The sequence below is a fragment of the Podarcis raffonei genome, chromosome 8, assembly GCF_027172205.1.
Source record: "Podarcis raffonei isolate rPodRaf1 chromosome 8, rPodRaf1.pri, whole genome shotgun sequence".
Taxonomy (NCBI): domain Eukaryota; kingdom Metazoa; phylum Chordata; class Lepidosauria; order Squamata; family Lacertidae; genus Podarcis; species Podarcis raffonei.
The window spans coordinates 10,523,583-10,548,383 of NC_070609.1; the positions used below are offsets into that span (position 1 = coordinate 10,523,583).

The 24,801-nt window shown below is 44.8% G+C and overlaps 3 protein-coding genes across 3 annotated transcripts in view; all 3 read left to right on the plus strand.

Moving 5' to 3' along the window:
- Positions 1–24,801, plus strand: part of LOC128419033 (hemicentin-1-like) — a 56,734-nt gene that overhangs the window by 9,731 nt on the left and 22,202 nt on the right. The window contains exons 4-20 of the mRNA XM_053399277.1: positions 2,767–3,040; positions 3,803–4,075; positions 5,079–5,339; positions 6,241–6,513; positions 7,598–7,858; positions 8,756–9,028; positions 10,111–10,378; positions 11,343–11,515; positions 12,624–12,884; positions 13,782–14,027; positions 15,137–15,397; positions 16,296–16,541; positions 17,649–17,909; positions 18,806–19,051; positions 20,124–20,420; positions 21,579–21,848; positions 24,170–24,430. Coding sequence (XP_053255252.1) covers positions 2,767–3,040; positions 3,803–4,075; positions 5,079–5,339; positions 6,241–6,513; positions 7,598–7,858; positions 8,756–9,028; positions 10,111–10,378; positions 11,343–11,515; positions 12,624–12,884; positions 13,782–14,027; positions 15,137–15,397; positions 16,296–16,541; positions 17,649–17,909; positions 18,806–19,051; positions 20,124–20,420; positions 21,579–21,848; positions 24,170–24,430 — 4,405 coding nt within the window. The remainder of the gene's footprint in view (positions 1–2,766; positions 3,041–3,802; positions 4,076–5,078; positions 5,340–6,240; positions 6,514–7,597; positions 7,859–8,755; positions 9,029–10,110; positions 10,379–11,342; positions 11,516–12,623; positions 12,885–13,781; positions 14,028–15,136; positions 15,398–16,295; positions 16,542–17,648; positions 17,910–18,805; positions 19,052–20,123; positions 20,421–21,578; positions 21,849–24,169; positions 24,431–24,801) is intronic.
- On the plus strand, positions 11,127–15,981 carry LOC128418323 (carcinoembryonic antigen-related cell adhesion molecule 5-like). Its single transcript, XM_053397863.1, has 4 exons — positions 11,127–11,542; positions 12,624–12,884; positions 13,782–14,054; positions 15,137–15,981. Exons 1-4 carry the CDS (start codon positions 11,236–11,238, stop codon positions 15,403–15,405), a joined length of 1,110 nt encoding a protein of 369 aa, XP_053253838.1. The 5' UTR covers positions 11,127–11,235; the 3' UTR covers positions 15,406–15,981.
- On the plus strand, positions 16,246–18,796 carry LOC128418325 (carcinoembryonic antigen-related cell adhesion molecule 6-like). The gene is made up of 2 exons (XM_053397865.1): positions 16,246–16,568; positions 17,649–18,796. Exons 1-2 carry the CDS (start codon positions 16,262–16,264, stop codon positions 17,915–17,917), a joined length of 576 nt encoding a protein of 191 aa, XP_053253840.1. The 5' UTR covers positions 16,246–16,261; the 3' UTR covers positions 17,918–18,796.

The following is a 24,801-nucleotide window of genomic DNA, read 5'->3' on the forward strand; positions in this document are numbered from 1 at the left end:
ATTATTATTTTTTACCTCAGATTTCCTGTACTATTTCTAAAATTACAAGTGTTTTTAAAATCCTGCCAATGTATTAACGAACTTTAGCCATAAATTCTAGTGTTTCTGTTTTAGTTATGGACAGAGCACGCAAACTATGAACGATCCACAAAAGTTTTGAATGGGTGGCAGGACAGAAGGCCGGGGGCTCCAGACCCATTGGGAAAATCCTCTATGGAAACAGTGCACAGCCATCTCTGATCTGTAGGGCTAAATGATCTGACTGCAGCCACTTTTCCTCCATTCCATATAAGTGAATAGAGCTGTGAATAGTCTGTTTCCTCTACTAAGGAGGATTCAATCAGGGAAACCCTTTGCGAAGGAAACACAATCTTTCTGTGCTGCATTTTTAATGCTTATTGTTTTGATCTTTTCACTTGCTGGCCTCCTTGGGAGAACTCGTTCATAAAGGCAGGACGATAAATAATTACAATGAAGGTATAAATAAGTAAAAAAAATGAAATGCCGCCACCACCCTGGTTGCATACAAGAAGGCTGAGGGCCAACCTTTTGCCAGAGGCAGCAAAGTATTTCGATCCATCCCTGTCAGGCGGACTTCCTCCTGTGCCACTTCCTGCAGCACATCCCAGAGAACATCTCTCAGAGGCTGCTAGTATGTGCAGCCATCGCTCCTGTGCTGTATTCTGTGTCCCTGCAGAATAGGAATCAGCCAGTTGAGCATTTTTATTGCGTCATCTAAATAAAGGTCATTCCAGTTCTCCCTAGAGACAGGTAGAATAGGAACAGCAGTGTCTGGAAATGGTGCCAGCTAGTACTGGCAGGTTGTCCTCCAAACAGGTGCTGTTTGTACAATTGATTTATTTCCTTCTTCCTAGTGCTGAGCCCTGACAATGAATAGAAAGTTTGATCCTGGTCTCAGCCGTGGCTCAAACTAAATCCTGAGGGCACTTCTCTCAGTCCTGCTAATTTTCTCAGTCCTGCCCTCTGTCTACAGTTGAAAAGGAATTTTTATTATTTCCTTCCTGCCCTGTACCTGTCGGTACTATAAAGCTGCTTCTCATTTTCATTTCACTTCTGATTTGTATACCGCCTTTTTATATTAGTATACAACAAAGATGGCACACCTTATGGCAATCAGATCCTATACAAAAATGTCATGATGAAACCTAACTTTAAAATAAACAACTTATATCAAATAAACTAATATTCAGTCATGCATTAGAATATTAGTAGCACACAATGGAGTTAAATATCAGCAAATAATAATTAAACAGAAATTCACTCTTAACAATTACGATAAATAATTTCCAAACTATAATCAACAAAAATAGCAGCAAGTCACAGTGCATAAAATAACACAATACAAATTGTGTTTGCCAGTAAGTTGCGTTGTGACCCATTTCCACAACAGTCTATAGTTCAACAAGATAAAGTTGCATGCTTTGAATACAGAAGTTTCTGGATTCTGTGCCTCGCACCTCAAGTGAAAGGTTATGGAAAATACCTTTGCCTAAGATCTTGGAGACCTATTACCAGTCGCATTCAATAGTATTATGTTAGCTGGACAAATGGTCTCACTTAAATAGCTTCCCCTTGTATGTTACTGAGGCATTTCTCTTCCACAGCTAGCTGGAAATGGAATTAAAATAGATGGTGCTTAATACTGTGCCATTTTGTATACAGCAATAGCTGTCCGTATGGCCAGGATCCTTCTGTAGTGTCTACTCACAAAAGCATCCCATTCAAGAAAGGCCCCCTTGAAAGCCTCAGTAATATTTTATTCACACCAGGCATCATGTTTAGGCTAGAATTACATTTTATACCAAGGGACGTGGGTGGTGCTGTGGGTTAAACCACAGAGCCTAGGGCATACCAATCAGAAGGTCGGCGGTTCGAATCCCCGCAACGGGGTGAGCTCCCGTTGCTTGGTCCCTGCTCCTGCCAACCTAGCAGTTTGAAAGCACGTCAAAGTGCAAGTAGATAAATAGGTACCACTCCGGCGGGAAGGTAAACGGCGTTTCCGTGCGCTGCTCTGGTTCACCAGAAGCGGCTTTGTCATGCTGGCCACATGACCCGGAAGCTGTACGCCGGTTCCCTCGGCCAGTAAAGCGAGATGAGTGCTGCAACCCCAGAGTCGTCCGCGACTGGACCTAACGGTCAGGGGTCCCTTTACCTGCTCATACCTCCATATGTCAGGTTCGAAGAGAACACAGAAAACCCTGGGACACAACAATTTCCCATAAAAAGTGAAGGAGCAAAGGATGGCAACCCCTAGGGAAGAGACTAGTGTGGATGCAACCTCAGTGTAATTCCAGAAACTGCTGAGCAGGGCCCTATAGTAGCTATGCAGAAATTGACTAAAGTGGGGTCTTGGGATCTCATTTTGCAACCAGAAAGCAGAGGTGGAACAAAGGGGAAGGATGCGTACCAAGGTGACAATGACGAAAACCTGCAGCTAAGACTCATCACTGTAGATCTGTATGGAGATACACCAAGCTTGTTGTCATAACATCTAGGGGTGAGATGCACAGGTCCCTAGGATGCCTGTGAAGGAGGAGCAAATAGACCCATGTGAAGAGATAAGTCCTAGCAAGGTTCTCTCTTAGCACTGTTCTGTTTACTTGTGTCTGTCACCTTTCCCTGGAACATCAGGGGGCTAAAAATTCCCTGTCTTTCTGGCTCCATCTTGTTGTGGTGAAGGAATCTTTCATGTTGCGAAGGGATGGGAGGGAATCTCAGTCACCTTCTGGAATAACAACATGGTAGCTTCATCTATTTGCCTCAGTTGGACCCGGAACACCTGAGATCCAGCCAAATACAAGTGTTTACAATGAGCATTCTGACATCCAGCTCACCTGCACAGCTATTGGAGAGCCTGCTATTGTCTATACTTGGTTTATCAATGGGACAGAACATTCTGTCGGATCCCAACTGCTCATCCGAGACATTTCTGTGGAGCAGTCTGGGACGTATCTCTGCAAGGCGGTGAATAAAGTGACTCGTGACCAGAAAAACACCACCCTGGAAATTGTGGTGGTGGGTGAGTAGCTCGAGAATGGCTATCTGTTGCCACTATTGAAGGAACATCATCTGCTCCGACCTGTTTACTGATTACACCCTGCTGTCAATTTGGGTTGATGAAGGGTTCTCTTTATATCTGAATTTGGACCTCAAGCTCTTAGCTTGTTGTCTCTCATGCTGTGATCCCACTGTGCTTTCATCCAGTGGCTGACTCTGTTTTATTTTCTCTTGTTTTATTTTCATGTCCTTTCTCCCTTATGGTGTGTCCAAGCCAGCATTCTTGATGCAATAGATTTTTCATCTCGGCTATGACCATTTGATTTGTTTTTTTGGTTTTGGTTTTTTGTATGCTGTCAATCTTTTCCTTTGGGGTGCCAAAGTTTTCCTAGATGTCTTCCCACTTCCTCTGATATCAACAGGAAGCTTGCACATGCCACTAAGCCTCTATATTTCCTTTGTAAATGCAAAGCCAGTTTTTGTTTACAAGCTGGGTTTATTTTTTCTGTGGGGTCAGGATGGAATATGGTGCTGATTGTTAGCCACAAAATCTCAGTTCTTTGTGAGATTTTACCTTCTGTCTTAAATCTTCTCTGGGAAGCAAATTATCAACTGATAGTACAACACTCACCCAGCAATGATTTTTCCAATGGTCTCTTCCTTTGTCTGTCTGGGATCAGTGCCGGTTTCTCTTAATATTGGTCCTTTTCCAAATTGATCAAAATCCAGGGCTGTTGCACTACAAGAAACATGGAGCCCTTTTGCAACTTTTCTTTCTCAACAGGAGAGGTACGTAATGTGACCATTTCCGGCCCCTCTAATGCCAAAGAAAACGACAGTGTCACTTTGAACTGCAATTCTGCTGGCACCAATGTTTCGTATTACTGGCTGAAGGGAAGCCAGCTGATTGAAGGAGGAGGTCATATCTCTTTAGACAACAACAACCAGAGGCTCATTCTCAACCCAGTCACCAGGAACGATGAGGCCAACTATACCTGCTTTGGGAACAACAGCTTCTCTGAAAGTTCCAGTGAGCCACATTGGCTGCAAATCTTCTGTAAGTCTAGACTGACTATGTGGGCAATGGCAGGCAACTGGGGTCCCGTAGTCCAAACCCAGCCGCAGTCAGTCATAGGTTGCCCCATCACATTCTACCTTCTGTAGCAGACAAAAGTGGCTTTTTTAGCTCTTATCACAGCTGGCTTCAGGAGGGAGGAGAAACTGCCAGAGTCTGTCCTGTGCACACGTTTGCTACAGCCTCCCTCTTTTTCTGAGAGCAGTGTGGCTCTCCATTGCAACTAGCTATGAGTTTACTGGCTGCATGAAGTCAAGAAGAGTAAGAGATTTGACCCACACCTGGCACTCAACTATGCATTGGTCCGGAGGTCGATCTTATTGCTAACCCCTAATCCTATTGTTACTGTTGGAGGGTTTTTTCTATTCTCCAATTCATCCAAGAAAGCCCTCCCCCCCCCTCCCCGAAACGCTCCTAGTGCACAAATTTCAAATACAAAATACAACTTCCTTACGGAGTTGAAAGTGTCATTTTAGGTAACTTTGTGTGTAGCATGCAGGGGACTTTGCCTGTTTGGGCTATCCCAACAAAAGACATAGAGAAAACTGAAATACTCATTGGTTTTCAATACATCTGTCTTTTGATCAATAGGCTGATTGAAATATCATCTGCACCCTGATCATGTTTCTGCTCCTTAATAGATCAATACCAAAGGAAAGGCTCAAGGCTGGGTAGTGAGTGATTTCCCCTGAAGTTAATACTCTTTGCATCTAAAAGAGTCGTCTATAACCTAGAGCCAATTTTAATGATATACTGTATATCTTCCCAAATACCCTATAGGTCATATATTCATTGAGCATCCATTCCCAGGGTGGGGCATTCATTTTTCTCCAGGTCAGTAAGATCGCAAGGGGACAGCAGGTTGCAAAAACAAAGGTTCCAAGGGCTCTGTGTTTTGGCATCAGTGTAGTAACAACTGAGTAGCACCCTTCCTACTAGCACAACCTGGCCCTTTCCAATATGTGGTTTCCTGTATTTGCTTCAGACGGGCCCGACATCCCCATAATCGACCCTCAGGAGCCAGTTTATAGAGACCAATCCACCCTTAACCTCTCGTGTTCTGCCAACTCCAACCCACCTGCCCATTATTCTTGGTATCATAATGAGAAACTTCTGGAAGCTCAGAACGAGTCCCAACTCCTGATCTCGCATCTTTCTCTAAATGATGCTGGCAATTATACTTGTAATGCCACCAATGATGCCACCGGCCTTTTCAGCCACACCAGCCTGGAGATCAGCGTCCTGGGTGAGTAGCTTGAAGGCCAGGCTGCATCCTAGGCTAATTTGCTCGTTCCTGTGGCTGATAAGACTGTCCTTGCAGTCACTGCTTCATCTGTACAATGGGGACCTGATTGCACGAACTCTGTCACGTGGCCATTTTGGCTAAAAGGATGCATTCCTCGTATTCTGTCACCTCACTGTCCCTTTACAGTATCCATGGCAATTACTCCAGTTCAGTTCTTGATGTACCATGAAGTTTCTCTTCTTCAGGTCAAATCCAGTCCCTGGTCTTGGAGTCTCTCTGTCTCTTACCATATTTCTGGACTCACACTACTTTTTTCCTGTCAATGAAAACTCCCAGAAAACAAACAAAAAATGCGCCTCTCTCATCTGCCTCTATCCATTGTTGCCTCAGGCCTCACTTTTCCTCATGATGTTTTGCACATTCCAAGTCACAAACTCTCAGTCAATGGACCATTTCTGTTCCTTGTATGCAGTCAACCTTATCAGGGTTCCAAAGTTTTTCTAGATGTCTTCCCACTTCCTCTGGTATCAACTGGAAGGTTTCACCTGTCACTAAGTCTTTATATTTCCTTTATAATAACAAAGCTATTTTCATTTCACTGTCTTTTCCATCTGGGGTTTCTTTTGGGGGCGGGGATAGAATATGGCTCTGATGTTTGGCCACAAAATCTCAGTTCTTTGTGAAGTGCTATCTTCTGTCTTAAATGTTGTCGAGGAAGCAAACTATCAACTGGTAGTACAACACTCTCCCGGCATTGATTTTTCCAATGGTCTCTTCCTTTGTCTGTCTGAGCCCAGTGCCAGTTTCTCTCAATATTGCTCCTTTTCCAAATTGATCAAAATCCAGGGCTGATGCACTACAAAAAACATGGAGCCCTTTTGCAACTTTTCTTTCTCAACAGGAGAGGTACGTAATGTGACCATTTCCGGCCCTTCTAATGCCAAAGAAAACGATAGTGTCACTTTGAACTGCAATGCTGCTGGCACCAATGTTTCCTATTACTGGCTGAAGGGAAGCCAGCTGATTGAAGGAGGAGGTCATATCTCTTTAGACAACAACAACCAGAGGCTCATTCTCAACCCAGTCACCAGGAATGATGAGGCCAACTACACCTGCTTTGGGAACAACAGCTTCTCTGAAAGTTCCAGTGAGCCACATTGGCTGCAAATCTTCTGTAAGTCTAGACTGACTATGTGGGCAATGGCAGGCAACTGGTGTCCCATAGTCCAAACCCAGCCGCAGTCAGTCTTAGTTTTCACCATCACATTCTAATTTCTGTAGCAGACAAAAGTATATCTTTCAGCCCTTATCACAACTGGCTTCAGGAGGAAGTCAAAACTGCCAGAGTCTGCCCTGAGCACACGTTTCCTGTAGCCTCCCTCTTTTTCTAAGAGCAGTGTGGCTCTCCATTGCAACTAGCTATGAGTATACTGGCTGCATAAAGTCAAGAAGAGTAAAAGATTTGACCCACACCTGGGACTCAACTATGAATTGGTCTGCAGGTCAATCGTTTTGCTAACCCCTAATCCTAGTGTTATTATTAGACGGTTTTTTTCCTATGCTCCATTTCAGCCAAAACAGGCCCCTCCCTCACTCCCCCAGACACTCTCCAAGTGCACAAATAGAAATTTCAAATAAAAAATACAACTACCTTATGGAGTTGAAAGGGTTATTTTAGGTAACCTTGTGTGTAGCATTCAGAGGACTTTGCTTATTTTCGAAAGGCAAGAAAGCTATAACTGAAGCTTGAAAGTCTAGTGGCCAATAGGGAGGAATACTATAGAAGGGATCCGGTATTAGTTGCCTTGAGTCACCCAAGTCTGCGAGGAACGTGGCTCAGTGCCACACCCAGTTGTGACAATCCCAACAAAAGTTGTGGAGAAAACAGAAAGAACTGTTTGGTTTTACTGCATCTGTCCCTTTGATCAATGGGCTGATTGGAATATTATCTGCATCCTGATCAGCTTTCTGCTACATGAAAGGCTAAATAATGAGGATTTAGCATTTATACCCCCCAGCTCAAACCCTTGGGGCCTTATATTCTTCCAAACAACCCTGAGGTGATATATTCACTGAGCATCCATTCCCAGGGATATTTCTCCAGGTTGGAATTGTTGCATGGGGACAGCAGGTTCGGAAAAAAACACGGTTCCAGTGGCTCTGTGTTTTGGCATCAGTGTAGTAACAACAGAGTAGCACCTCTTCTACCAGCACAGCCTGGCCCTTTCCAACATGTGGCTTTCCTATATTTGCTTCAGACGGGCCCGACATCCCCACAATCGACCCTCAAGAGCCAGTTTATAGAGACCAATCCACCCTTAACCTCTCGTGTTTTGCCAACTCCAACCCACCTGCCAATTATTCTTGGTATCATAATGAGAAACTTCTGGAAGCTCAGAACGGGTCCCAACTCCTGATCTCGCATCTTTCTCTAAATGATGCCGGCACATATACTTGTAATGCCACCAATGATGCCACCGGCCGTTTCAGCCACACCAGCCTGGAGATCAGCGTCCTGGGTGAGTAGCTTGAAGGCCAGGCTGCATCCTAGGCTAATTTGCTCGTTCCTGTGGCTGATAAGACTGTCCTTGCAGTCACTGTTCATCTGTACAATGGGGACTTGATTGTGCGAACTCTGTCTTGTGGCCATTTTGGCTTCCAGGATGCATTCCTCGTATTCTGTCACCTCACTGTCTCTTTATAGTATCCATGATGATCACTCAAGTTCAGTTCCTGAAGTACCACGAAGTTTCTCTTCTTCAGGTCAAATCCAGTTCCTGGTCTTGGAGTCTCTCTGTCTTTTACCATATTTCTGGACTCACACTACTTTTTCCCTGTCAATGAAAACTCCCAGAAAACAAACAAAAAATGCGCCTCTCTCATCTGCCTCTATTCATTGTTGCCTCAGGCCTCACCTTTCCTCAAGGTGTGTTGCACATTCCAAGTGACAAACTCTCAGTCAATGGATCATTTCTGTTCCTTGTATGCAGTCAACCTTTCCAGGGTTCCAAAGTTTTGCTAGATGTCTTCCCACTTCCTCTGGTATCAACTGGAAGGTTTCACCTGTCACTAAGTCTTTATATTTCCTTTATAATAACAAAGCTAATTTTCATTTCACTGTCTTTTCAAGCTGGTTTCTTTTTTGGGGGTGTAGAATATGGCTCTGATGTTTGGCCACAAAATCCCAGTTCTTTGTGAAGTGCTGTCTTCTGTCTTAAATGTTGTCAAGGAAGTAAACTGTCAACTGGTAGTACAATACCGTCCCGGCATTGATTTTTCCAATGGTCTCTTCCTTTGTCTGACTGGACCCAGTGCCGGTTTCTCTTAATATTGGTCCTTTTCCAAATTGATCAAAATCCAGGGCTGTTGCACTACAAGAAACATGGAGCCCTTTTGCAACTTTTCTTTCTCAACAGGAGAGGTACGTAATGTGACCATTTCCGGCCCTTCTAATGCCAAAGAAAACGATAGTGTCACTTTGAACTGCAATGCTGCTGGCACCAATGTTTCCTATTACTGGCTGAAGGGAAGCCAGCTGATTGAAGGAGGAGGTCATATCTCTTTAGACAACAACAACCAGAGGCTCATTCTCAACCCAGTCACCAGGAATGATGAGGCCAACTACACCTGCTTTGGGAACAACAGCTTCTCTGAAAGTTCCAGTGAGCCACATTGGCTGCAAATCTTCTGTAAGTCTAGACTGACTATGTGGGCAATGGCAGGCAACTGGTGTCCCATAGACCAAACCCAGCCGCAGTCAGTCATAGGTTGCCCCATCATATTCTACTTTCTGTAGCAGACAAAAGTGGCTCTTTCAGCTCTAACACAGCTGGCTTCAGAAGGGAGGAGAAACTGCCAGTGTCTGTCCTGGGCACACATTTGCTACAGCCTCCCCCTTTTTCTGAGAGCAGTGTGGCTCTCCATTGCAACTAGCTATGAGTATACTGGCTGCATGAAGTCAAGAAGAGTAGGAGATTTGACCCACACCTGGGACTGAACTATGAATTGGTCTGCAGGTCAATCGTATTGCTAACCCCTATTCCTGTTGTCATTCTTAGATATTTTTTCCTATGCTCCATTTCATCCAAGACAGGCCCCTCCCTCACTCCCCCAGACACTCTCCAAGTGCACAAATAGAAATTTCAAATAAAAAATACAGCTTCCTTACGGAGTTGAAAGGGTTTCTTATCTAACCTTGTGTGTAGCATTCAGGAGACTTTGCTCATTTTCCAAAGGCCAGAAAGGTATAACTGAAGCTTGAAAGTCTAGTGGCCAGTAGGCAGGAATATTATAGAAGGGATCCGGTATTAGTTGCCTTGAGTCACCCAAATCTGGGAGCAACTTGGCTCAGTGCCACACCCAGTTGTGACAATCCCAACAAAAGTTGTGGAGAAAACAGAAAGAACTGTTTGGTTTTACTGCATTTGTCCCTTTGATCAATGGGCTGATTGGAATATTATCTGCATCCTGATCAGCTTTCTGCTACATGATAGTCTAAATAATGGGGTTTTAGTATTCCAACCCCCCAGCTCAAACCCTTAGGGTCCTGATATTCTTTCAAACAACACTGAGGTGATATATTCACTGAGCATCAATTCCCAGGGATATTTCTCCAGGTTGGAATTGTTCCATGGGAACAGCAGGTTGGGTGGGACGGGACTGGTTCCAGAGGCTCTGTGTTTTGGCATCAGTGTAGTAACAACTGAGTAGCACCCTTCCTACTAGCACAGCCTGGCCCTTTCCAACATGTGGTTTCCTGTATTTGCTTCAGACGGGCCCGACATCCCCACAATCAACCCTCAGGAGCCAGTTTACATAGAGGACTTCCCCCTTAACCTCTCGTGTTTTGCCAACTCCAACCCACCTGCCCATTATTCTTGGTATCATAATGAGAAACTTCTGGAAGCTCAGAACGGGTCCCAACTCCTGATCTCGCATCTTTCTCTAAATGATGCTGGCAATTATACTTGTAATGCCACCAATGATGCCACCGGCCGTTTCAGCCACACCAGCCTGGAGATCAGCGTCCTGGGTGAGTAGCTTGAAGGCCAGGCTGCATCCTAGGCTAACTTGCGCCTTCCTGTGGCTGATAAGACTGTCCTTGCAGTCACTGTTCATCTGTACAATGGGGACTTGATTGTGCGAACTCTGTCTTGTGGCCATTTTGGCTTCCAGGATGCATTCCTCGTATTCTGTCACCTCACTGTCTCTTTATAGTATCCATGATGATCACTCAAGTTCAGTTCCTGAAGTACCATGAAGTTTCTCTTCTTCAGGTCAAATCCAGTTCCTGGTCTTGGAGTCTCTCTGTCTTTTACCATATTTCTGGACTCACACTACTTTTTCCCTGTCAATGAAAACTCCCAGATAACAAACAAAAGATGTGCCTCTCTCATCTGCCTCTATCCATTGTTGCCTCAGTCCTCACTTTTCCTTGTGGTGTGTTGCACATTCCAAGTCACAAACTCTCAGTCAATGGACCATTTCTGTTCCTTGTATGCAGTCAACCTTATCAGGGTTCCAAAGTTTTGCTAGATGTCTTCCCACTTCCTCTGGTATCAACTGGAAGGTTTCACTTGTCACTAAGTCTTTATATTTCCTTTATAATAACAAAGCTAATTTTCATTTACCTGTCTTTTCAAGCTGGTTTCCTTTTTGGGGGGCGTAGAATATGGCTCTGATGTTTGTCCACAAATTCCCAGTTCTTTGTGAAGTGCTGTCTTCTGTCTTAAATGTTGTCGAGGAAGCAAACTATCAACTGGTAGTACAATACCCTTCCGGCATTGATTTTTCCAATGGTCTCTTCTTTTGTCTGACTGGGCCCAGTGCCAGTTTCTCTTAATACTGGTTCTTTTCCAAATTGATCGAAATCCAGGGCTATCGCGCTACAAGAAACATGGAGCTCTTTTGCAACTTTTCTTTCTCAACAGGAGAGGTACGTAATGTGACCATTTCCGGCCCCTCTAATGCCAAAGAAAACGATAGTGTCACTTTGAACTGCAGTGCTGCTGGCACCAATGTTTCATATTACTGGCTGAAGGGAAGCCAGCTGATTGAAGGAGGAGGTCATATCTCTTTAGACAACAACAACCAGAGGCTCATTCTCAACCCAGTCACCAGGAATGATGAGGCCAACTACACCTGCTTTGGGAACAACAGCTTCTCTGAAAGTTCCAGTGAGCCACATTGGCTGCAAATCTTCTGTAAGTCTAGACTGACTATGTGGGCAATGGCAGGCAACTGGTGTCCCGTAGTCCAAACCCAGCCACAGTCAGTCATAGGTTGCCCCATCATGTTCTACTTTCTGTAGCAGACAGAAGTGGCTCTTTCAGCTCTAACACAGCTGGCTTCAGAAGGGAGGAGAAACTGCCAGAGTCTGTCCTGGGCACACTTGTGATACGGCCTCCCTCTTTTTCTGAGAGCAGTGTGGCTCTCCATTGCAACTAGCTATGAGTATACTGGCTGCATGAAGTCAAGAAGAGTAAGAGATCTGACCCACACCTGGGACTCAACTATGAATTGGTCTGCAGGTCAATCGTTTTGCTAACCCCTAATCCTAGTGTTATTATTAGACGGTTTTTTTCCTATGCTCCATTTCAGCCAAAACAGGCCCCTCCCTCACTCCCCCAGACACTCTCCAAGTGCACAAATAGAAATTTCAAATAAAAAATACAGCTTCCTTACGGAGTTGAAAGGGTTTCTTATCTAACCTTGTGTGTAGCATTCAGGAGACTTTGCTCATTTTCCAAAGGCCAGAAAGGTATAACTGAAGCTTGAAAGTCTAGCGGCCAGTAGGGAGGAATATTATAGAAGGGATCCGGTATTAGTTGCCTTGAGTCACCCAAATCTGGGAGCAACTTGGCTCAGTGCCACACCCAGTTGTGACAATCCCAACAAAAGTTGTGGAGAAAACAGAAAGAACTGTTTGGTTTTACTGCATCTGTCCCTTTGATCAATGGACTGATTGGAATATTATCTGCATCCTGATCAGCTTTCTGCTATATGAAAGGCTGAATAATAGGGATTTAGCATTCTTACCCCCAAACCCAAACCCTTAGGGTCCTGATATTCTTCCAAATCACCCTGAGGTGATATATTCACTGAGCATCAATTCCTAGGAATATTTCTCCAGGTTGGAATTGTTGCATGAGAACAGCAGGTTGCAAAAACAACAGTTCCAGAGACTCTATGTTTTGGCATCACTGTAGTAACAACAGAGTAGCACCTCTTCTACCAGCACAGCCTGGCCCTTTCCAACATTTGGTTTTCCTATATTTGCTTCAGACGGGCCCGACATCCCCACAATCGACCCTCAAGAGCCAGTTTATAGAGACCAATCCACCCTTAACCTCTCGTGTTTTGCCAACTCCAACCCACCTGCCAATTATTCTTGGTATCATAATGAGAAACTTCTGGAAGCTCAGAACGGGTCCCAACTCCTGATCTCGCATCTTTCTCTAAATGATGCCGGCACATATACTTGTAATGCCACCAATGATGCCACCGGCCGTTTCAGCCACACCAGCCTGGAGATCAGCGTCCTGGGTGAGTAGCTTGAAGGCCAGGCTGCATCCTAGGCTAATTTGCTCGTTCCTGTGGCTGATAAGACTGTCCTTGCAGTCACTGTTCATCTGTACAATGGGGACTTGATTGTGCGAACTCTGTCTTGTGGCCATTTTGGCTTCCAGGATGCATTCCTCGTATTCTGTCACCTCACTGTCTCTTTATAGTATCCATGATGATCACTCAAGTTCAGTTCCTGAAGTACCACGAAGTTTCTCTTCTTCAGGTCAAATCCAGTTCCTGGTCTTGGAGTCTCTCTGTCTTTTACCATATTTCTGGACTCACACTACTTTTTCCCTGTCAATGAAAACTCCCAGAAAACAAACAAAAAATGCGCCTCTCTCATCTGCCTCTATTCATTGTTGCCTCAGGCCTCACCTTTCCTCAAGGTGTGTTGCACATTCCAAGTGACAAACTCTCAGTCAATGGATCATTTCTGTTCCTTGTATGCAGTCAACCTTTCCAGGGTTCCAAAGTTTTGCTAGATGTCTTCCCACTTCCTCTGGTATCAACTGGAAGGTTTCACCTGTCACTAAGTCTTTATATTTCCTTTATAATAACAAAGCTAATTTTCATTTCACTGTCTTTTCAAGCTGGTTTCTTTTTTGGGGGTGTAGAATATGGCTCTGATGTTTGGCCACAAAATCCCAGTTCTTTGTGAAGTGCTGTCTTCTGTCTTAAATGTTGTCAAGGAAGTAAACTGTCAACTGGTAGTACAATACCGTCCCGGCATTGATTTTTCCAATGGTCTCTTCCTTTGTCTGACTGGACCCAGTGCCGGTTTCTCTTAATATTGGTCCTTTTCCAAATTGATCAAAATCCAGGGCTGTTGCACTACAAGAAACATGGAGCCCTTTTGCAACTTTTCTTTCTCAACAGGAGAGGTACGTAATGTGACCATTTCCGGCCCTTCTAATGCCAAAGAAAACGATAGTGTCACTTTGAACTGCAATGCTGCTGGCACCAATGTTTCCTATTACTGGCTGAAGGGAAGCCAGCTGATTGAAGGAGGAGGTCATATCTCTTTAGACAACAACAACCAGAGGCTCATTCTCAACCCAGTCACCAGGAATGATGAGGCCAACTACACCTGCTTTGGGAACAACAGCTTCTCTGAAAGTTCCAGTGAGCCACATTGGCTGCAAATCTTCTGTAAGTCTAGACTGACTATGTGGGCAATGGCAGGCAACTGGTGTCCCATAGACCAAACCCAGCCGCAGTCAGTCATAGGTTGCCCCATCATATTCTACTTTCTGTAGCAGACAAAAGTGGCTCTTTCAGCTCTAACACAGCTGGCTTCAGAAGGGAGGAGAAACTGCCAGTGTCTGTCCTGGGCACACATTTGCTACAGCCTCCCCCTTTTTCTGAGAGCAGTGTGGCTCTCCATTGCAACTAGCTATGAGTATACTGGCTGCATGAAGTCAAGAAGAGTAGGAGATTTGACCCACACCTGGGACTGAACTATGAATTGGTCTGCAGGTCAATCGTATTGCTAACCCCTATTCCTGTTGTCATTCTTAGATATTTTTTCCTATGCTCCATTTCATCCAAGACAGGCCCCTCCCTCACTCCCCCAGACACTCTCCAAGTGCACAAATAGAAATTTCAAATAAAAAATACAGCTTCCTTACGGAGTTGAAAGGGTTTCTTATCTAACCTTGTGTGTAGCATTCAGGAGACTTTGCTCATTTTCCAAAGGCCAGAAAGGTATAACTGAAGCTTGAAAGTCTAGTGGCCAGTAGGCAGGAATATTATAGAAGGGATCCGGTATTAGTTGCCTTGAGTCACCCAAATCTGGGAGCAACTTGGCTCAGTGCCACACCCAGTTGTGACAATCCCAACAAAAGTTGTGGAGAAAACAGAAAGAACTGTTTGGTTTTACTGCATTTGTCCCTTTGATCAATGGGCTGATTGGAATATTATCTGCATCCTGATCAGCTTTCTGCTACATGATAGTCTAAATAATGGGGTTTTAGTATTCCAACCCCCCAGCTCAAACCCTTAGGGTCCTGATATTCTTTCAAACAACACTGAGGTGATATATTCACTGAGCATCAATTCCCAGGGATATTTCTCCAGGTTGGAATTGTTCCATGGGAACAGCAGGTTGGGTGGGACGGGACTGGTTCCAGAGGCTCTGTGTTTTGGCATCAGTGTAGTAACAACTGAGTAGCACCCTTCCTACTAGCACAGCCTGGCCCTTTCCAACATGTGGTTTCCTGTATTTGCTTCAGACGGGCCCGACATCCCCACAATCAACCCTCAGGAGCCAGTTTACATAGAGGACTTCCCCCTTAACCTCTCGTGTTTTGCCAACTCCAACCCACCTGCCCATTATTCTTGGTATCATAATGAGAAACTTCTGGAAGCTCAGAACGGGTCCCAACTCCTGATCTCGCATCTTTCTCTAAATGATGCTGGCAATTATACTTGTAATGCCACCAATGATGCCACCGGCCGTTTCAGCCACACCAGCCTGGAGATCAGCGTCCTGGGTGAGTAGCTTGAAGGCCAGGCTGCATCCTAGGCTAACTTGCGCCTTCCTGTGGCTGATAAGACTGTCCTTGCAGTCACTGTTCATCTGTACAATGGGGACTTGATTGTGCGAACTCTGTCTTGTGGCCATTTTGGCTTCCAGGATGCATTCCTCGTATTCTGTCACCTCACTGTCTCTTTATAGTATCCATGATGATCACTCAAGTTCAGTTCCTGAAGTACCATGAAGTTTCTCTTCTTCAGGTCAAATCCAGTTCCTGGTCTTGGAGTCTCTCTGTCTTTTACCATATTTCTGGACTCACACTACTTTTTCCCTGTCAATGAAAACTCCCAGATAACAAACAAAAGATGTGCCTCTCTCATCTGCCTCTATCCATTGTTGCCTCAGTCCTCACTTTTCCTTGTGGTGTGTTGCACATTCCAAGTCACAAACTCTCAGTCAATGGACCATTTCTGTTCCTTGTATGCAGTCAACCTTATCAGGGTTCCAAAGTTTTGCTAGATGTCTTCCCACTTCCTCTGGTATCAACTGGAAGGTTTCACTTGTCACTAAGTCTTTATATTTCCTTTATAATAACAAAGCTAATTTTCATTTACCTGTCTTTTCAAGCTGGTTTCCTTTTTGGGGGGCGTAGAATATGGCTCTGATGTTTGTCCACAAATTCCCAGTTCTTTGTGAAGTGCTGTCTTCTGTCTTAAATGTTGTCGAGGAAGCAAACTATCAACTGGTAGTACAATACCCTTCCGGCATTGATTTTTCCAATGGTCTCTTCTTTTGTCTGACTGGGCCCAGTGCCAGTTTCTCTTAATACTGGTTCTTTTCCAAATTGATCGAAATCCAGGGCTATCGCGCTACAAGAAACATGGAGCTCTTTTGCAACTTTTCTTTCTCAACAGGAGAGGTACGTAATGTGACCATTTCCGGCCCCTCTAATGCCAAAGAAAACGATAGTGTCACTTTGAACTGCAGTGCTGCTGGCACCAATGTTTCATATTACTGGCTGAAGGGAAGCCAGCTGATTGAAGGAGGAGGTCATATCTCTTTAGACAACAACAACCAGAGGCTCATTCTCAACCCAGTCACCAGGAATGATGAGGCCAACTACACCTGCTTTGGGAACAACAGCTTCTCTGAAAGTTCCAGTGAGCCACATTGGCTGCAAATCTTCTGTAAGTCTAGACTGACTATGTGGGCAATGGCAGGCAACTGGTGTCCCGTAGTCCAAACCCAGCCACAGTCAGTCATAGGTTGCCCCATCATGTTCTACTTTCTGTAGCAGACAGAAGTGGCTCTTTCAGCTCTAACACAGCTGGCTTCAGAAGGGAGGAGAAACTGCCAGAGTCTGTCCTGGGCACACTTGTGATACGGCCTCCCTCTTTTTCTGAGAGCAGTGTGGCTCTCCATTGCAACTAGCTATGAGTATACTGGCTGCATGAAGTCAAGAAGAGTAAGAGATCTGACCCACACCTGGGAATCAACTATGAATTGGTCTGCAGGTCAATTGTATTGCTAACGCCTAATCCTATTGTTATTATTAGAGATTTTTTTCCTATGCTCCATTTCATCCAAGACAGGCCCCTCCCTCACTCCCCCAGACACTCTCCAAGTGCACAAATAGAAATTTCAAATAAAAAATACAGCTTCCTTACGGAGTTGAAAGGGTTTCTTATCTAACCTTGTGTGTAGCATTCAGGAGACTTTGCTCATTTTCCAAAGGCCAGAAAGGTATAACTGAAGCTTGAAAGTCTAGCGGCCAGTAGGGAGGAATATTATAGAAGGGATCCGGTATTAGTTGCCTTGAGTCACCCAAATCTGGGAGCAACTTGGCTCAGTGCCACACCCAGTTGTGACAATCCCAACAAAAGTTGTGGAGAAAACAGAAAGAACTGTTTGGTTTTACTGCATCTGTCCCTTTGATCAATGGACTGATTGGAATATTATCTGCATCCTGATCAGCTTTCTGCTATATGAAAGGCTGAATAATAGGGATTTAGCATTCTTACCCCCAAACCCAAACCCTTAGGGTCCTGATATTCTTCCAAATCACCCTGAGGTGATATATTCACTGAGCATCAATTCCTAGGAATATTTCTCCAGGTTGGAATTGTTGCATGAGAACAGCAGGTTGCAAAAACAACAGTTCCAGAGACTCTATGTTTTGGCATCACTGTAGTAACAACTGAGTAGCACCTCTTCTACCAGCACAGCCTGGCCCTTTCCAACATTTGGTTTTCCTATATTTGCTTCAGACGGGCCCGACATCCCCACAATCGACCCTCAGGAGCCAGTTTACATAGAGGACTTCCCCCTTAACCTCTCGTGTTCTGCCAACTCCAACCCACCTGCCCATTATTCTTGGTATCATAATGAGAAACTTCTGGAAGCTCAGAACGAGTCCCAACTCCTGATCTCGCATCTTTCTCTAAATGATGCTGGCAATTATACTTGTAATGCCACCAATGATGCCACCGGCCTTTTCAGCCACACCAGCCTGGAGATCAGCGTCCTGGGTGAGTAGCTTGAAGGCCAGGCTGCATCCTAGGCTAACTTGCGCCTTCCTGTGGCTGATAAGACTGTCCTTGCAGTCACTGCTTCATCTGTACAATGGGGACTTGATTGTGCGAACTCTGTCTTGTGGCCATTTTGGCTTCCAGGATGCATTCCTCGTATTCTGTCACCTCACTGTCTCTTTATAGTATCCATGATGATCACTCAAGTTCAGTTCCTGAAGTACCATGAAGTTTCTCTTCTTCAGGTCAAATCCAGTTCCTGGTCTTGGAGTCTCTCTGTCTTTTACCATATTTCTGGACTCACACTACTTTTTTCCTGTCAATGAAAACTCCCAGAAAACAAACAAAAAATGCGCCTCTCTCATCTCCCTCTATCCATTGTTGCCTCAGTCCTCACTTTTCCTCATGGTGTGTTGCACATTCCAAGTCACAAACTCTCAGTCAATGGACCATTTCTGTTCCTTGTATGCACTCAACCTTTTCAGGGTTCCAAAGTTTTGTTAGATGTATTCCAACTTTCTCTGGTATTAACTGGAAGGTTTCACCTGTCACTAAGTCTTTATATTTCCTTTATAATAACAAAGCTAATTTTCATTTCACTGTCTTTTCAAGCTGGTTTTTTTTGGGGGGGTTAGAATATAGCTGTGATGTTTGGCCACAAAATCTCCGTCCTTTGTGAAGTGCTTTCTTCTGTCTTAAATGTTGTCGAGGAAGCAAACTGTAGACTGGTAGTACAAGACACTCCCGGCGTTGATTTTTCCAATGGTCTCCTCTTTGTCTGTCTGGGCTCAGTGCCGGTTTCTCTCAATATTGCTCCTTTTCCAAATTGATCGAAATCCAGGGCTGTTGCTCTACAAGAAATATGGAGCCCTTTTGCAACTTTTCTTTCTCAACAGGAGAGGTACGTAATGTGACCATTTCCGGCCCCTCTAATGCCAAAGAAAACGATAGTATCACTTTGAACTGCAATGCTGCTGGCACCAATGTTTCGTATTACTGGCTGAAGGGAAGCCAGCTGATTGAAGGAGGAGGTCATATCTCTTTAGACAACAACAACCAGAGGCTCATTCTCAACCCAGTCACCAGGAATGATGAGGCCAACTACACCTGCTTTGGGAACAACAGCTTCTCTGAAAATTCCAGTGAGCCACATTGGCTGCAAATCTTCTGTAAGTCTAGACTGACTATGTGGGCAATGGCAGGCAACTGGGGTCCCGTAGTCCAAACCCAGCCGCAGTCAGTCATAGGTTGCCCCATCACATTCTACCTTCTGTAGCAGACAAAAGTGGCTCTTTCAGCTCTAACACAGCTGGCTTCAGAAGGGAGGAGAAACTGCCAGTGTCTGTCCTGGGCACACATTTGCTACAGCCTCCCCCTTTTTCTGAGAGCAGTGTGGCTCTCCATTGCAACTAGCTATGAGTATACTGGCTGCATGAAGTCAAGAAGAGTAGGAGATTTGACCCACACCTGGGACTGAACTATGAATTGGTCTGCAGGTCAATCGTATTGCTAACCCCTAATCCTATTGTTACTGTTGGAGGGTTTTTTGTTTGCTCCATTTCATCCAAGACAGGCCCCTCCCTCACTCCCCCTGTCAATCTTCAAGTACACAAATAGATATTTCAAATAATACAACTTCCTTACAGAGTTGAAAGGGTTTCTTAGCTAACGTTGTGTGTAGCATTCACGGTACTTTGCTCATTTTCCAAAGGCCAGAAAGCTGTAACTGAAGCTTGAAAGTCTTAGTGGCCAGTAGGGAGGAATACTATAGAAGGGATCCGGTGTTAGTTCCCTTGAGCCACCCAAATCTGCGAGCGACTTGACTCACTGCCACACCCAGTTTTGACAATCCCAACAAAAGTTGTGGAGAAAACAGAAAGAACTGTTTGGTTTTACTGCATCTGTCCCTTTGATCAATGGACTGATTGGAATATTATCTGCATCCTGATCAGCTTTCTGCTACATGAAAGGCTAAATAATGGGGATTTAGCATTCCAACCCCCCAGCTCAAACCCTTAGGGTCCTGATATTCTTTCAAACCACCCTGAGGTGATATATTCACTGAGCATCCATTCCCAGGGATATTTCTCCAGGTTGGAATTGTTGCATGAGAACAGCAGGTTGGGGGGGGGAGGGAACCGTACCAGAGCTTCTGTGTTTTGGCATCAGTGTGGTAACATCTGAGTAGCACCCTTCCTACTAGCACAGCCTGACCCTTTCCAACATGTGGTTTTCCTATATTTACTTCAGACGGGCCTGACAACCCCACAATCGACCCTCAGGACCCAGTTTACAGAGAGCAATCCACCCTTAACCTCTCATGTTCTGCCAACTCCAACCCACCTGCCAATTATTCTTGGTATCATAATGAGAAACTTCTGGAAGCTCAGAACGAGTCCCAACTCCTGATCTCGCATCTTTCTCTAAATGATGCTGGCACATATACTTGTAATGCCACCAATGATGCCACCGGCCTTTTCAGCCACACCAGCCTGGAGATCAGCGTCCTGGGTGAGTAGCTTGAAGGCCAGGCTGCATCCTAGGCAAACGTTTGCCTTCCTGTGGCTGATAAGACTGTCCTTGCAGTCACTGCTTCATCTGTACAATGGGGACTTGATTGCGCGAACTCTGTCACGTGGCCATTTTGGTTTCCAGGATGCATTCCTTGTATTCTGTCACCTCACTGTCCCTTTACGGTATCCATGCCGATTACTCCACTTCAGTTCCTGAAGTACCATGAAGTTTCTCTTCTTCAGGTCAGATCCAGTTCCTGGTCTTGGAGTCTCTCTGTCTCTTACCATATTTCTGGACTCACACTACTTTTTCCCTGTCAATGAAAACACCGAGATAACGAACACAATTGTGTAGAAGCCATTTCTTCTTCTTTGTGTGCCTTGTCTTCAAGAACCTTCCTTCTAGAAATTTGATTGATGTGGTGGTTCAAGTTGGCAAGAGTCCCTGGATGGACTCTTTCCCTCTAGTTGCTTGCCTTCCTTAACTTTGTTCTACTTGGGCTTTATCTTGGTCCTCCGTCGATGATCATCTTTATTCCAAAACCTGGATCAGAAGATTTTCCACTGATTTGCGCTGAAATCCCAAATAACTCATTCCCAAAGAAGCAAACTCTGTTCTATTCTCTGTTGCCGAACCTTCAGATTTCATCACACCAGTTCCTTCACTGCTGTGGATTCCGTCTTCCTTGTGAAATGCATCAGAGATGGGATTGTAATTAATGTTCGCTGCAGTTCTTCTGTTTTTAGGTTATTTACTGTATCAACTATTTTCTTGTCCACTTCTTTTGCCTTGTTCCATGTTGACATTCATCCCAGGCTGGACATTCATTTCACACTGACAACCTTTTGCAACCCATAATGTTGAAGTGTTTCTATGTGTGCCCTCCTGTTCTTTGCATCTGCCAACTTGTTCCTTTATGCTGCAGAATTTAGTTTATCGAAGCTTCGTAATTGAAAATAAAGAAGAGTTTCACCTCTCTGCGGCAAACGGATCACACTGCAGGACCTCTCCTTAAATGACAGCCGGATATATTCAACTTCCAAGATGCAGAATGAAGAAATGACTCTGAGGAGGCCTACTTACTTCTCCACTTTTACCTTGGATAACACCATCATTCCCTCTACTTCTCTCTCTCTTCTCTCTCTCCCTCTACAGGATATGTCACTAATATCACCATCAGTGACTCTGGCAAGGCCATCGAGAATAGCATCACAGTTCTGAACTGCACCTCCGCAGGCACTAACGTTTCCTACTCTTGGTTAAGAGGGAACGTGAGCCTGGTGGTTGGAGAGCGCATTTCTCTGAGCAACAACAACCAGGTCCTCACATTCAATCCAACGAGCCGGAATGACTCGGACAGCTACAGCTGCTATGGATATAACAGCTTCTCTAATGACAGCACCTCATACTTGCTGAATGTTTTGTGTAAGTCTGGTTCTACCATTGAGGGAGGGTTGGAGCAGTTCTGGGAGCGGAGCATGTGGAGTTTGACTTACGCCCTGAGAGTGCAAGACTATAACTTTTAAAGACAAGGATATCTGGCAAGCAGATTCAATAAGACTGAAATACACAAAGGTAGAAAGACCCACCATGTGAGTTAACTCACTTCATGCAAAGTTAGCACTCACAACTTCTAAAAACATTACTTCATGCCCCCAATCTACCTTCTTTTGGAACCGGATTGCCAGAACTGTGTTGTTTTTAAAACTCTCCTACTACTTATTGCAGTATAATAATAATAATAATAATAATAATAATAATAATAATAATAATAATATATTTATACCCCACCCATCTGTCTGGGTTTCCCCAGCCACTCCGGGCAGTTCCCAACAGAATATTATTAATAATAATAATAAAAGCAATAAAAGATCAAACATTAAAGACTTCCCTAAACAGGGCTGCCTTCAGATGTTTTCTAAAAGGCTGATAGCTGTTTATTTCCTTGACATCTGATGAGAGGGAATTCCACAGGGCGGGTGCCACTACTGAGAAGGCCCTCTGCTTGGTTCCTTGTAACTTCGCTTCTCGCAGTGAGGGAACCGCCAGAAGGCCCACTGAGCTGGACCTCAGTGTTGAACGATAGGGGTGGGGACGCTCCTTCAGTATATCATAAAATATTTTGAAAGTACCATCAAAATCTCTGGGAGAGATAGAAGATCATTGTAGCGGCCCTTATTTGATCTAACTTGATTTCACACAGCACTGTCAACTCTTAAGAACTGCATCAGCCCCAAAGATAGTAAGTTGAAGTTCAGGGGTCTGCATCATATTGAGCAAGATCTGTGGCCCCTGTAATCCAGAGCCAGTGTAACGTAATGATTAGAGTGTTAGGCTAGGACCTGGGAACCCAAGGTTCAAATTCCCGCTCAGCCATGAAGCTCACTGGGAGACCTTGAACCAGCCACTGTCTCTCATCCTAACCTCCCTCACCAGCTTGGTGTAGAATAAAATACAGAGGGGAGAACCAAGCAGACCCCCTTGAGCTCCCTGGAGGAAAAGATGAGATATAAATGAGAAATCAGAATAAATGAATGAATAAATAGAACTGCCTGGCCTAATCGGCGGCAAAGTAGCTGTCCAGCATCGGAGGCAGATGTCATTTCTGGACCGCTGGAATCCTTCGCTGCAGATGGCAAGGACTAGATTTGTGGCCTAGTAAAGGCATACCATGTGTTTTAGCACATAGCTCCTTCCCAGTACGTATTGTGCAACTTCCTGTATAGTAATTGGCTGGTCATGGTGTGATGTAAAGGTCTAGCTTTGCTGCTCAGAAGTTAGCTGAGTCAATACACCTTCCTTGTCTCAGATTTCACACAGAGACACATGTTTTACTGGCGAAACCTAAGAAACCAGAAGGAGCTATTTCCCCTTTCGAATGCTCAAACTGCAACTGCTGCATATCTGGCCACATTGGGCTTCACGATGTTAGTTTGCTCCTCCTTGAGTTTTGATGAGGGAGAGTTAAATAATGTCGCTGCCTCCTGTGTTACCCCGGAGCTATTAAAGCGACAGTCGCCATCTCCCAAGTCAAGACCTGCCACTCGTAAGCTTGCAATTCCTTCTTGTCCTTAAGCAAAGCCAGCCACCCAGCAAACTTCAGAAATCTTAGCTAATTGCATTTTAAAAAAAGAGGCCAGGCTCACTTGATAGTGTATTGTTCTTGACACACAGCTTTTCCATTTAATTGAGCTTATACGTTCCTCTTTTCATAAATTGCTCACGAATAAGCCGTAACAAGTTCCCAAAGATACCTTAAAAGCAGTGAACAAAATTATTGCCCGCATCCTGCCCAGCTTGCTCAACTTCCCATTTTAGGTCCACTGCTTCCTGCTTTCCTCTCTCTGATAACAGAGTCTGTAATATTGATTCCCAGATCACAAACCAGTAATTGGAAGTCATGGCTTCTACCAAGGATTTTCCCACAGTTTGGGGAAATCCTGAGAATTCTTTTGTCAGGATTCCCAGAGAAATGTAAGCATGCTCTAAGTAAGTAAACTTATCCCGGATATGGAAAGGGCAGTCTAAACCTCCCAAGGCAGCTATTCTGCCGTCTCCGTACAAGTGCTTCTATCTGCAATTCAGCTTTCTTCCAACTAAGAAAACAACATCACACTTCACATGCCGAACACACAGGCATGTGCCGGTCTTTCTGACTCACTGTGCATTTTGCCAAAGGTGGCACCTGATCCCTCCAGGATCTCACTGGCTTCCCCCAACTTCTGACTCTCCTGTATTTACTCCAGATGGGCCTGATGTCCCTGAAATTGGCCCCAGTGAGCACTATTACGCAGAGGGCTCCAACCTCACTCTCTCCTGCACTGCTGACTCCAACCCAGCTGCGCAATACACCTGGAGTTTCAATGAGACATCAGACATAGGGTCCGCCTCCCAGCTTTCTATCCACAATCTGCAGTTCCACCACAGTGGGAATTACACCTGCAAGGCTTTCAACAATGAAACCAATGCTAGCTCCACCTCCGCAAGCCGGGAGATCTGGGTACTAGGTAAGTATCCACAGGGTTACACGCATCCATGGCTTACAAACGTGACTTCTAACTCGCTGGCATTTCTTTTGCCACGCTGGTCGTTTATTCTCCTGTCCCACTTCCTGCTTCCTTGGGACTCTTCCTGGAGCCAAACCCAATGCTATCTTTTTGCCTCCTGTTCCTTTTTTTTCTAATGAATGCTTGGGTATTCTGTCATTTTCTGCCTACCCAGCAGGCTCAGGTGCCCTTCTGTTATTGATTTGTCTCCCACGGGATATTGCATGGCTCACAGTGTCTCTTCGAATCTAATCAGTCACCTGTCAATGAAGACCTTCAAATCAAGATCACCAATGGAATGCACCTTCGGTGGTCTTTTGCTGCCTTGGCAA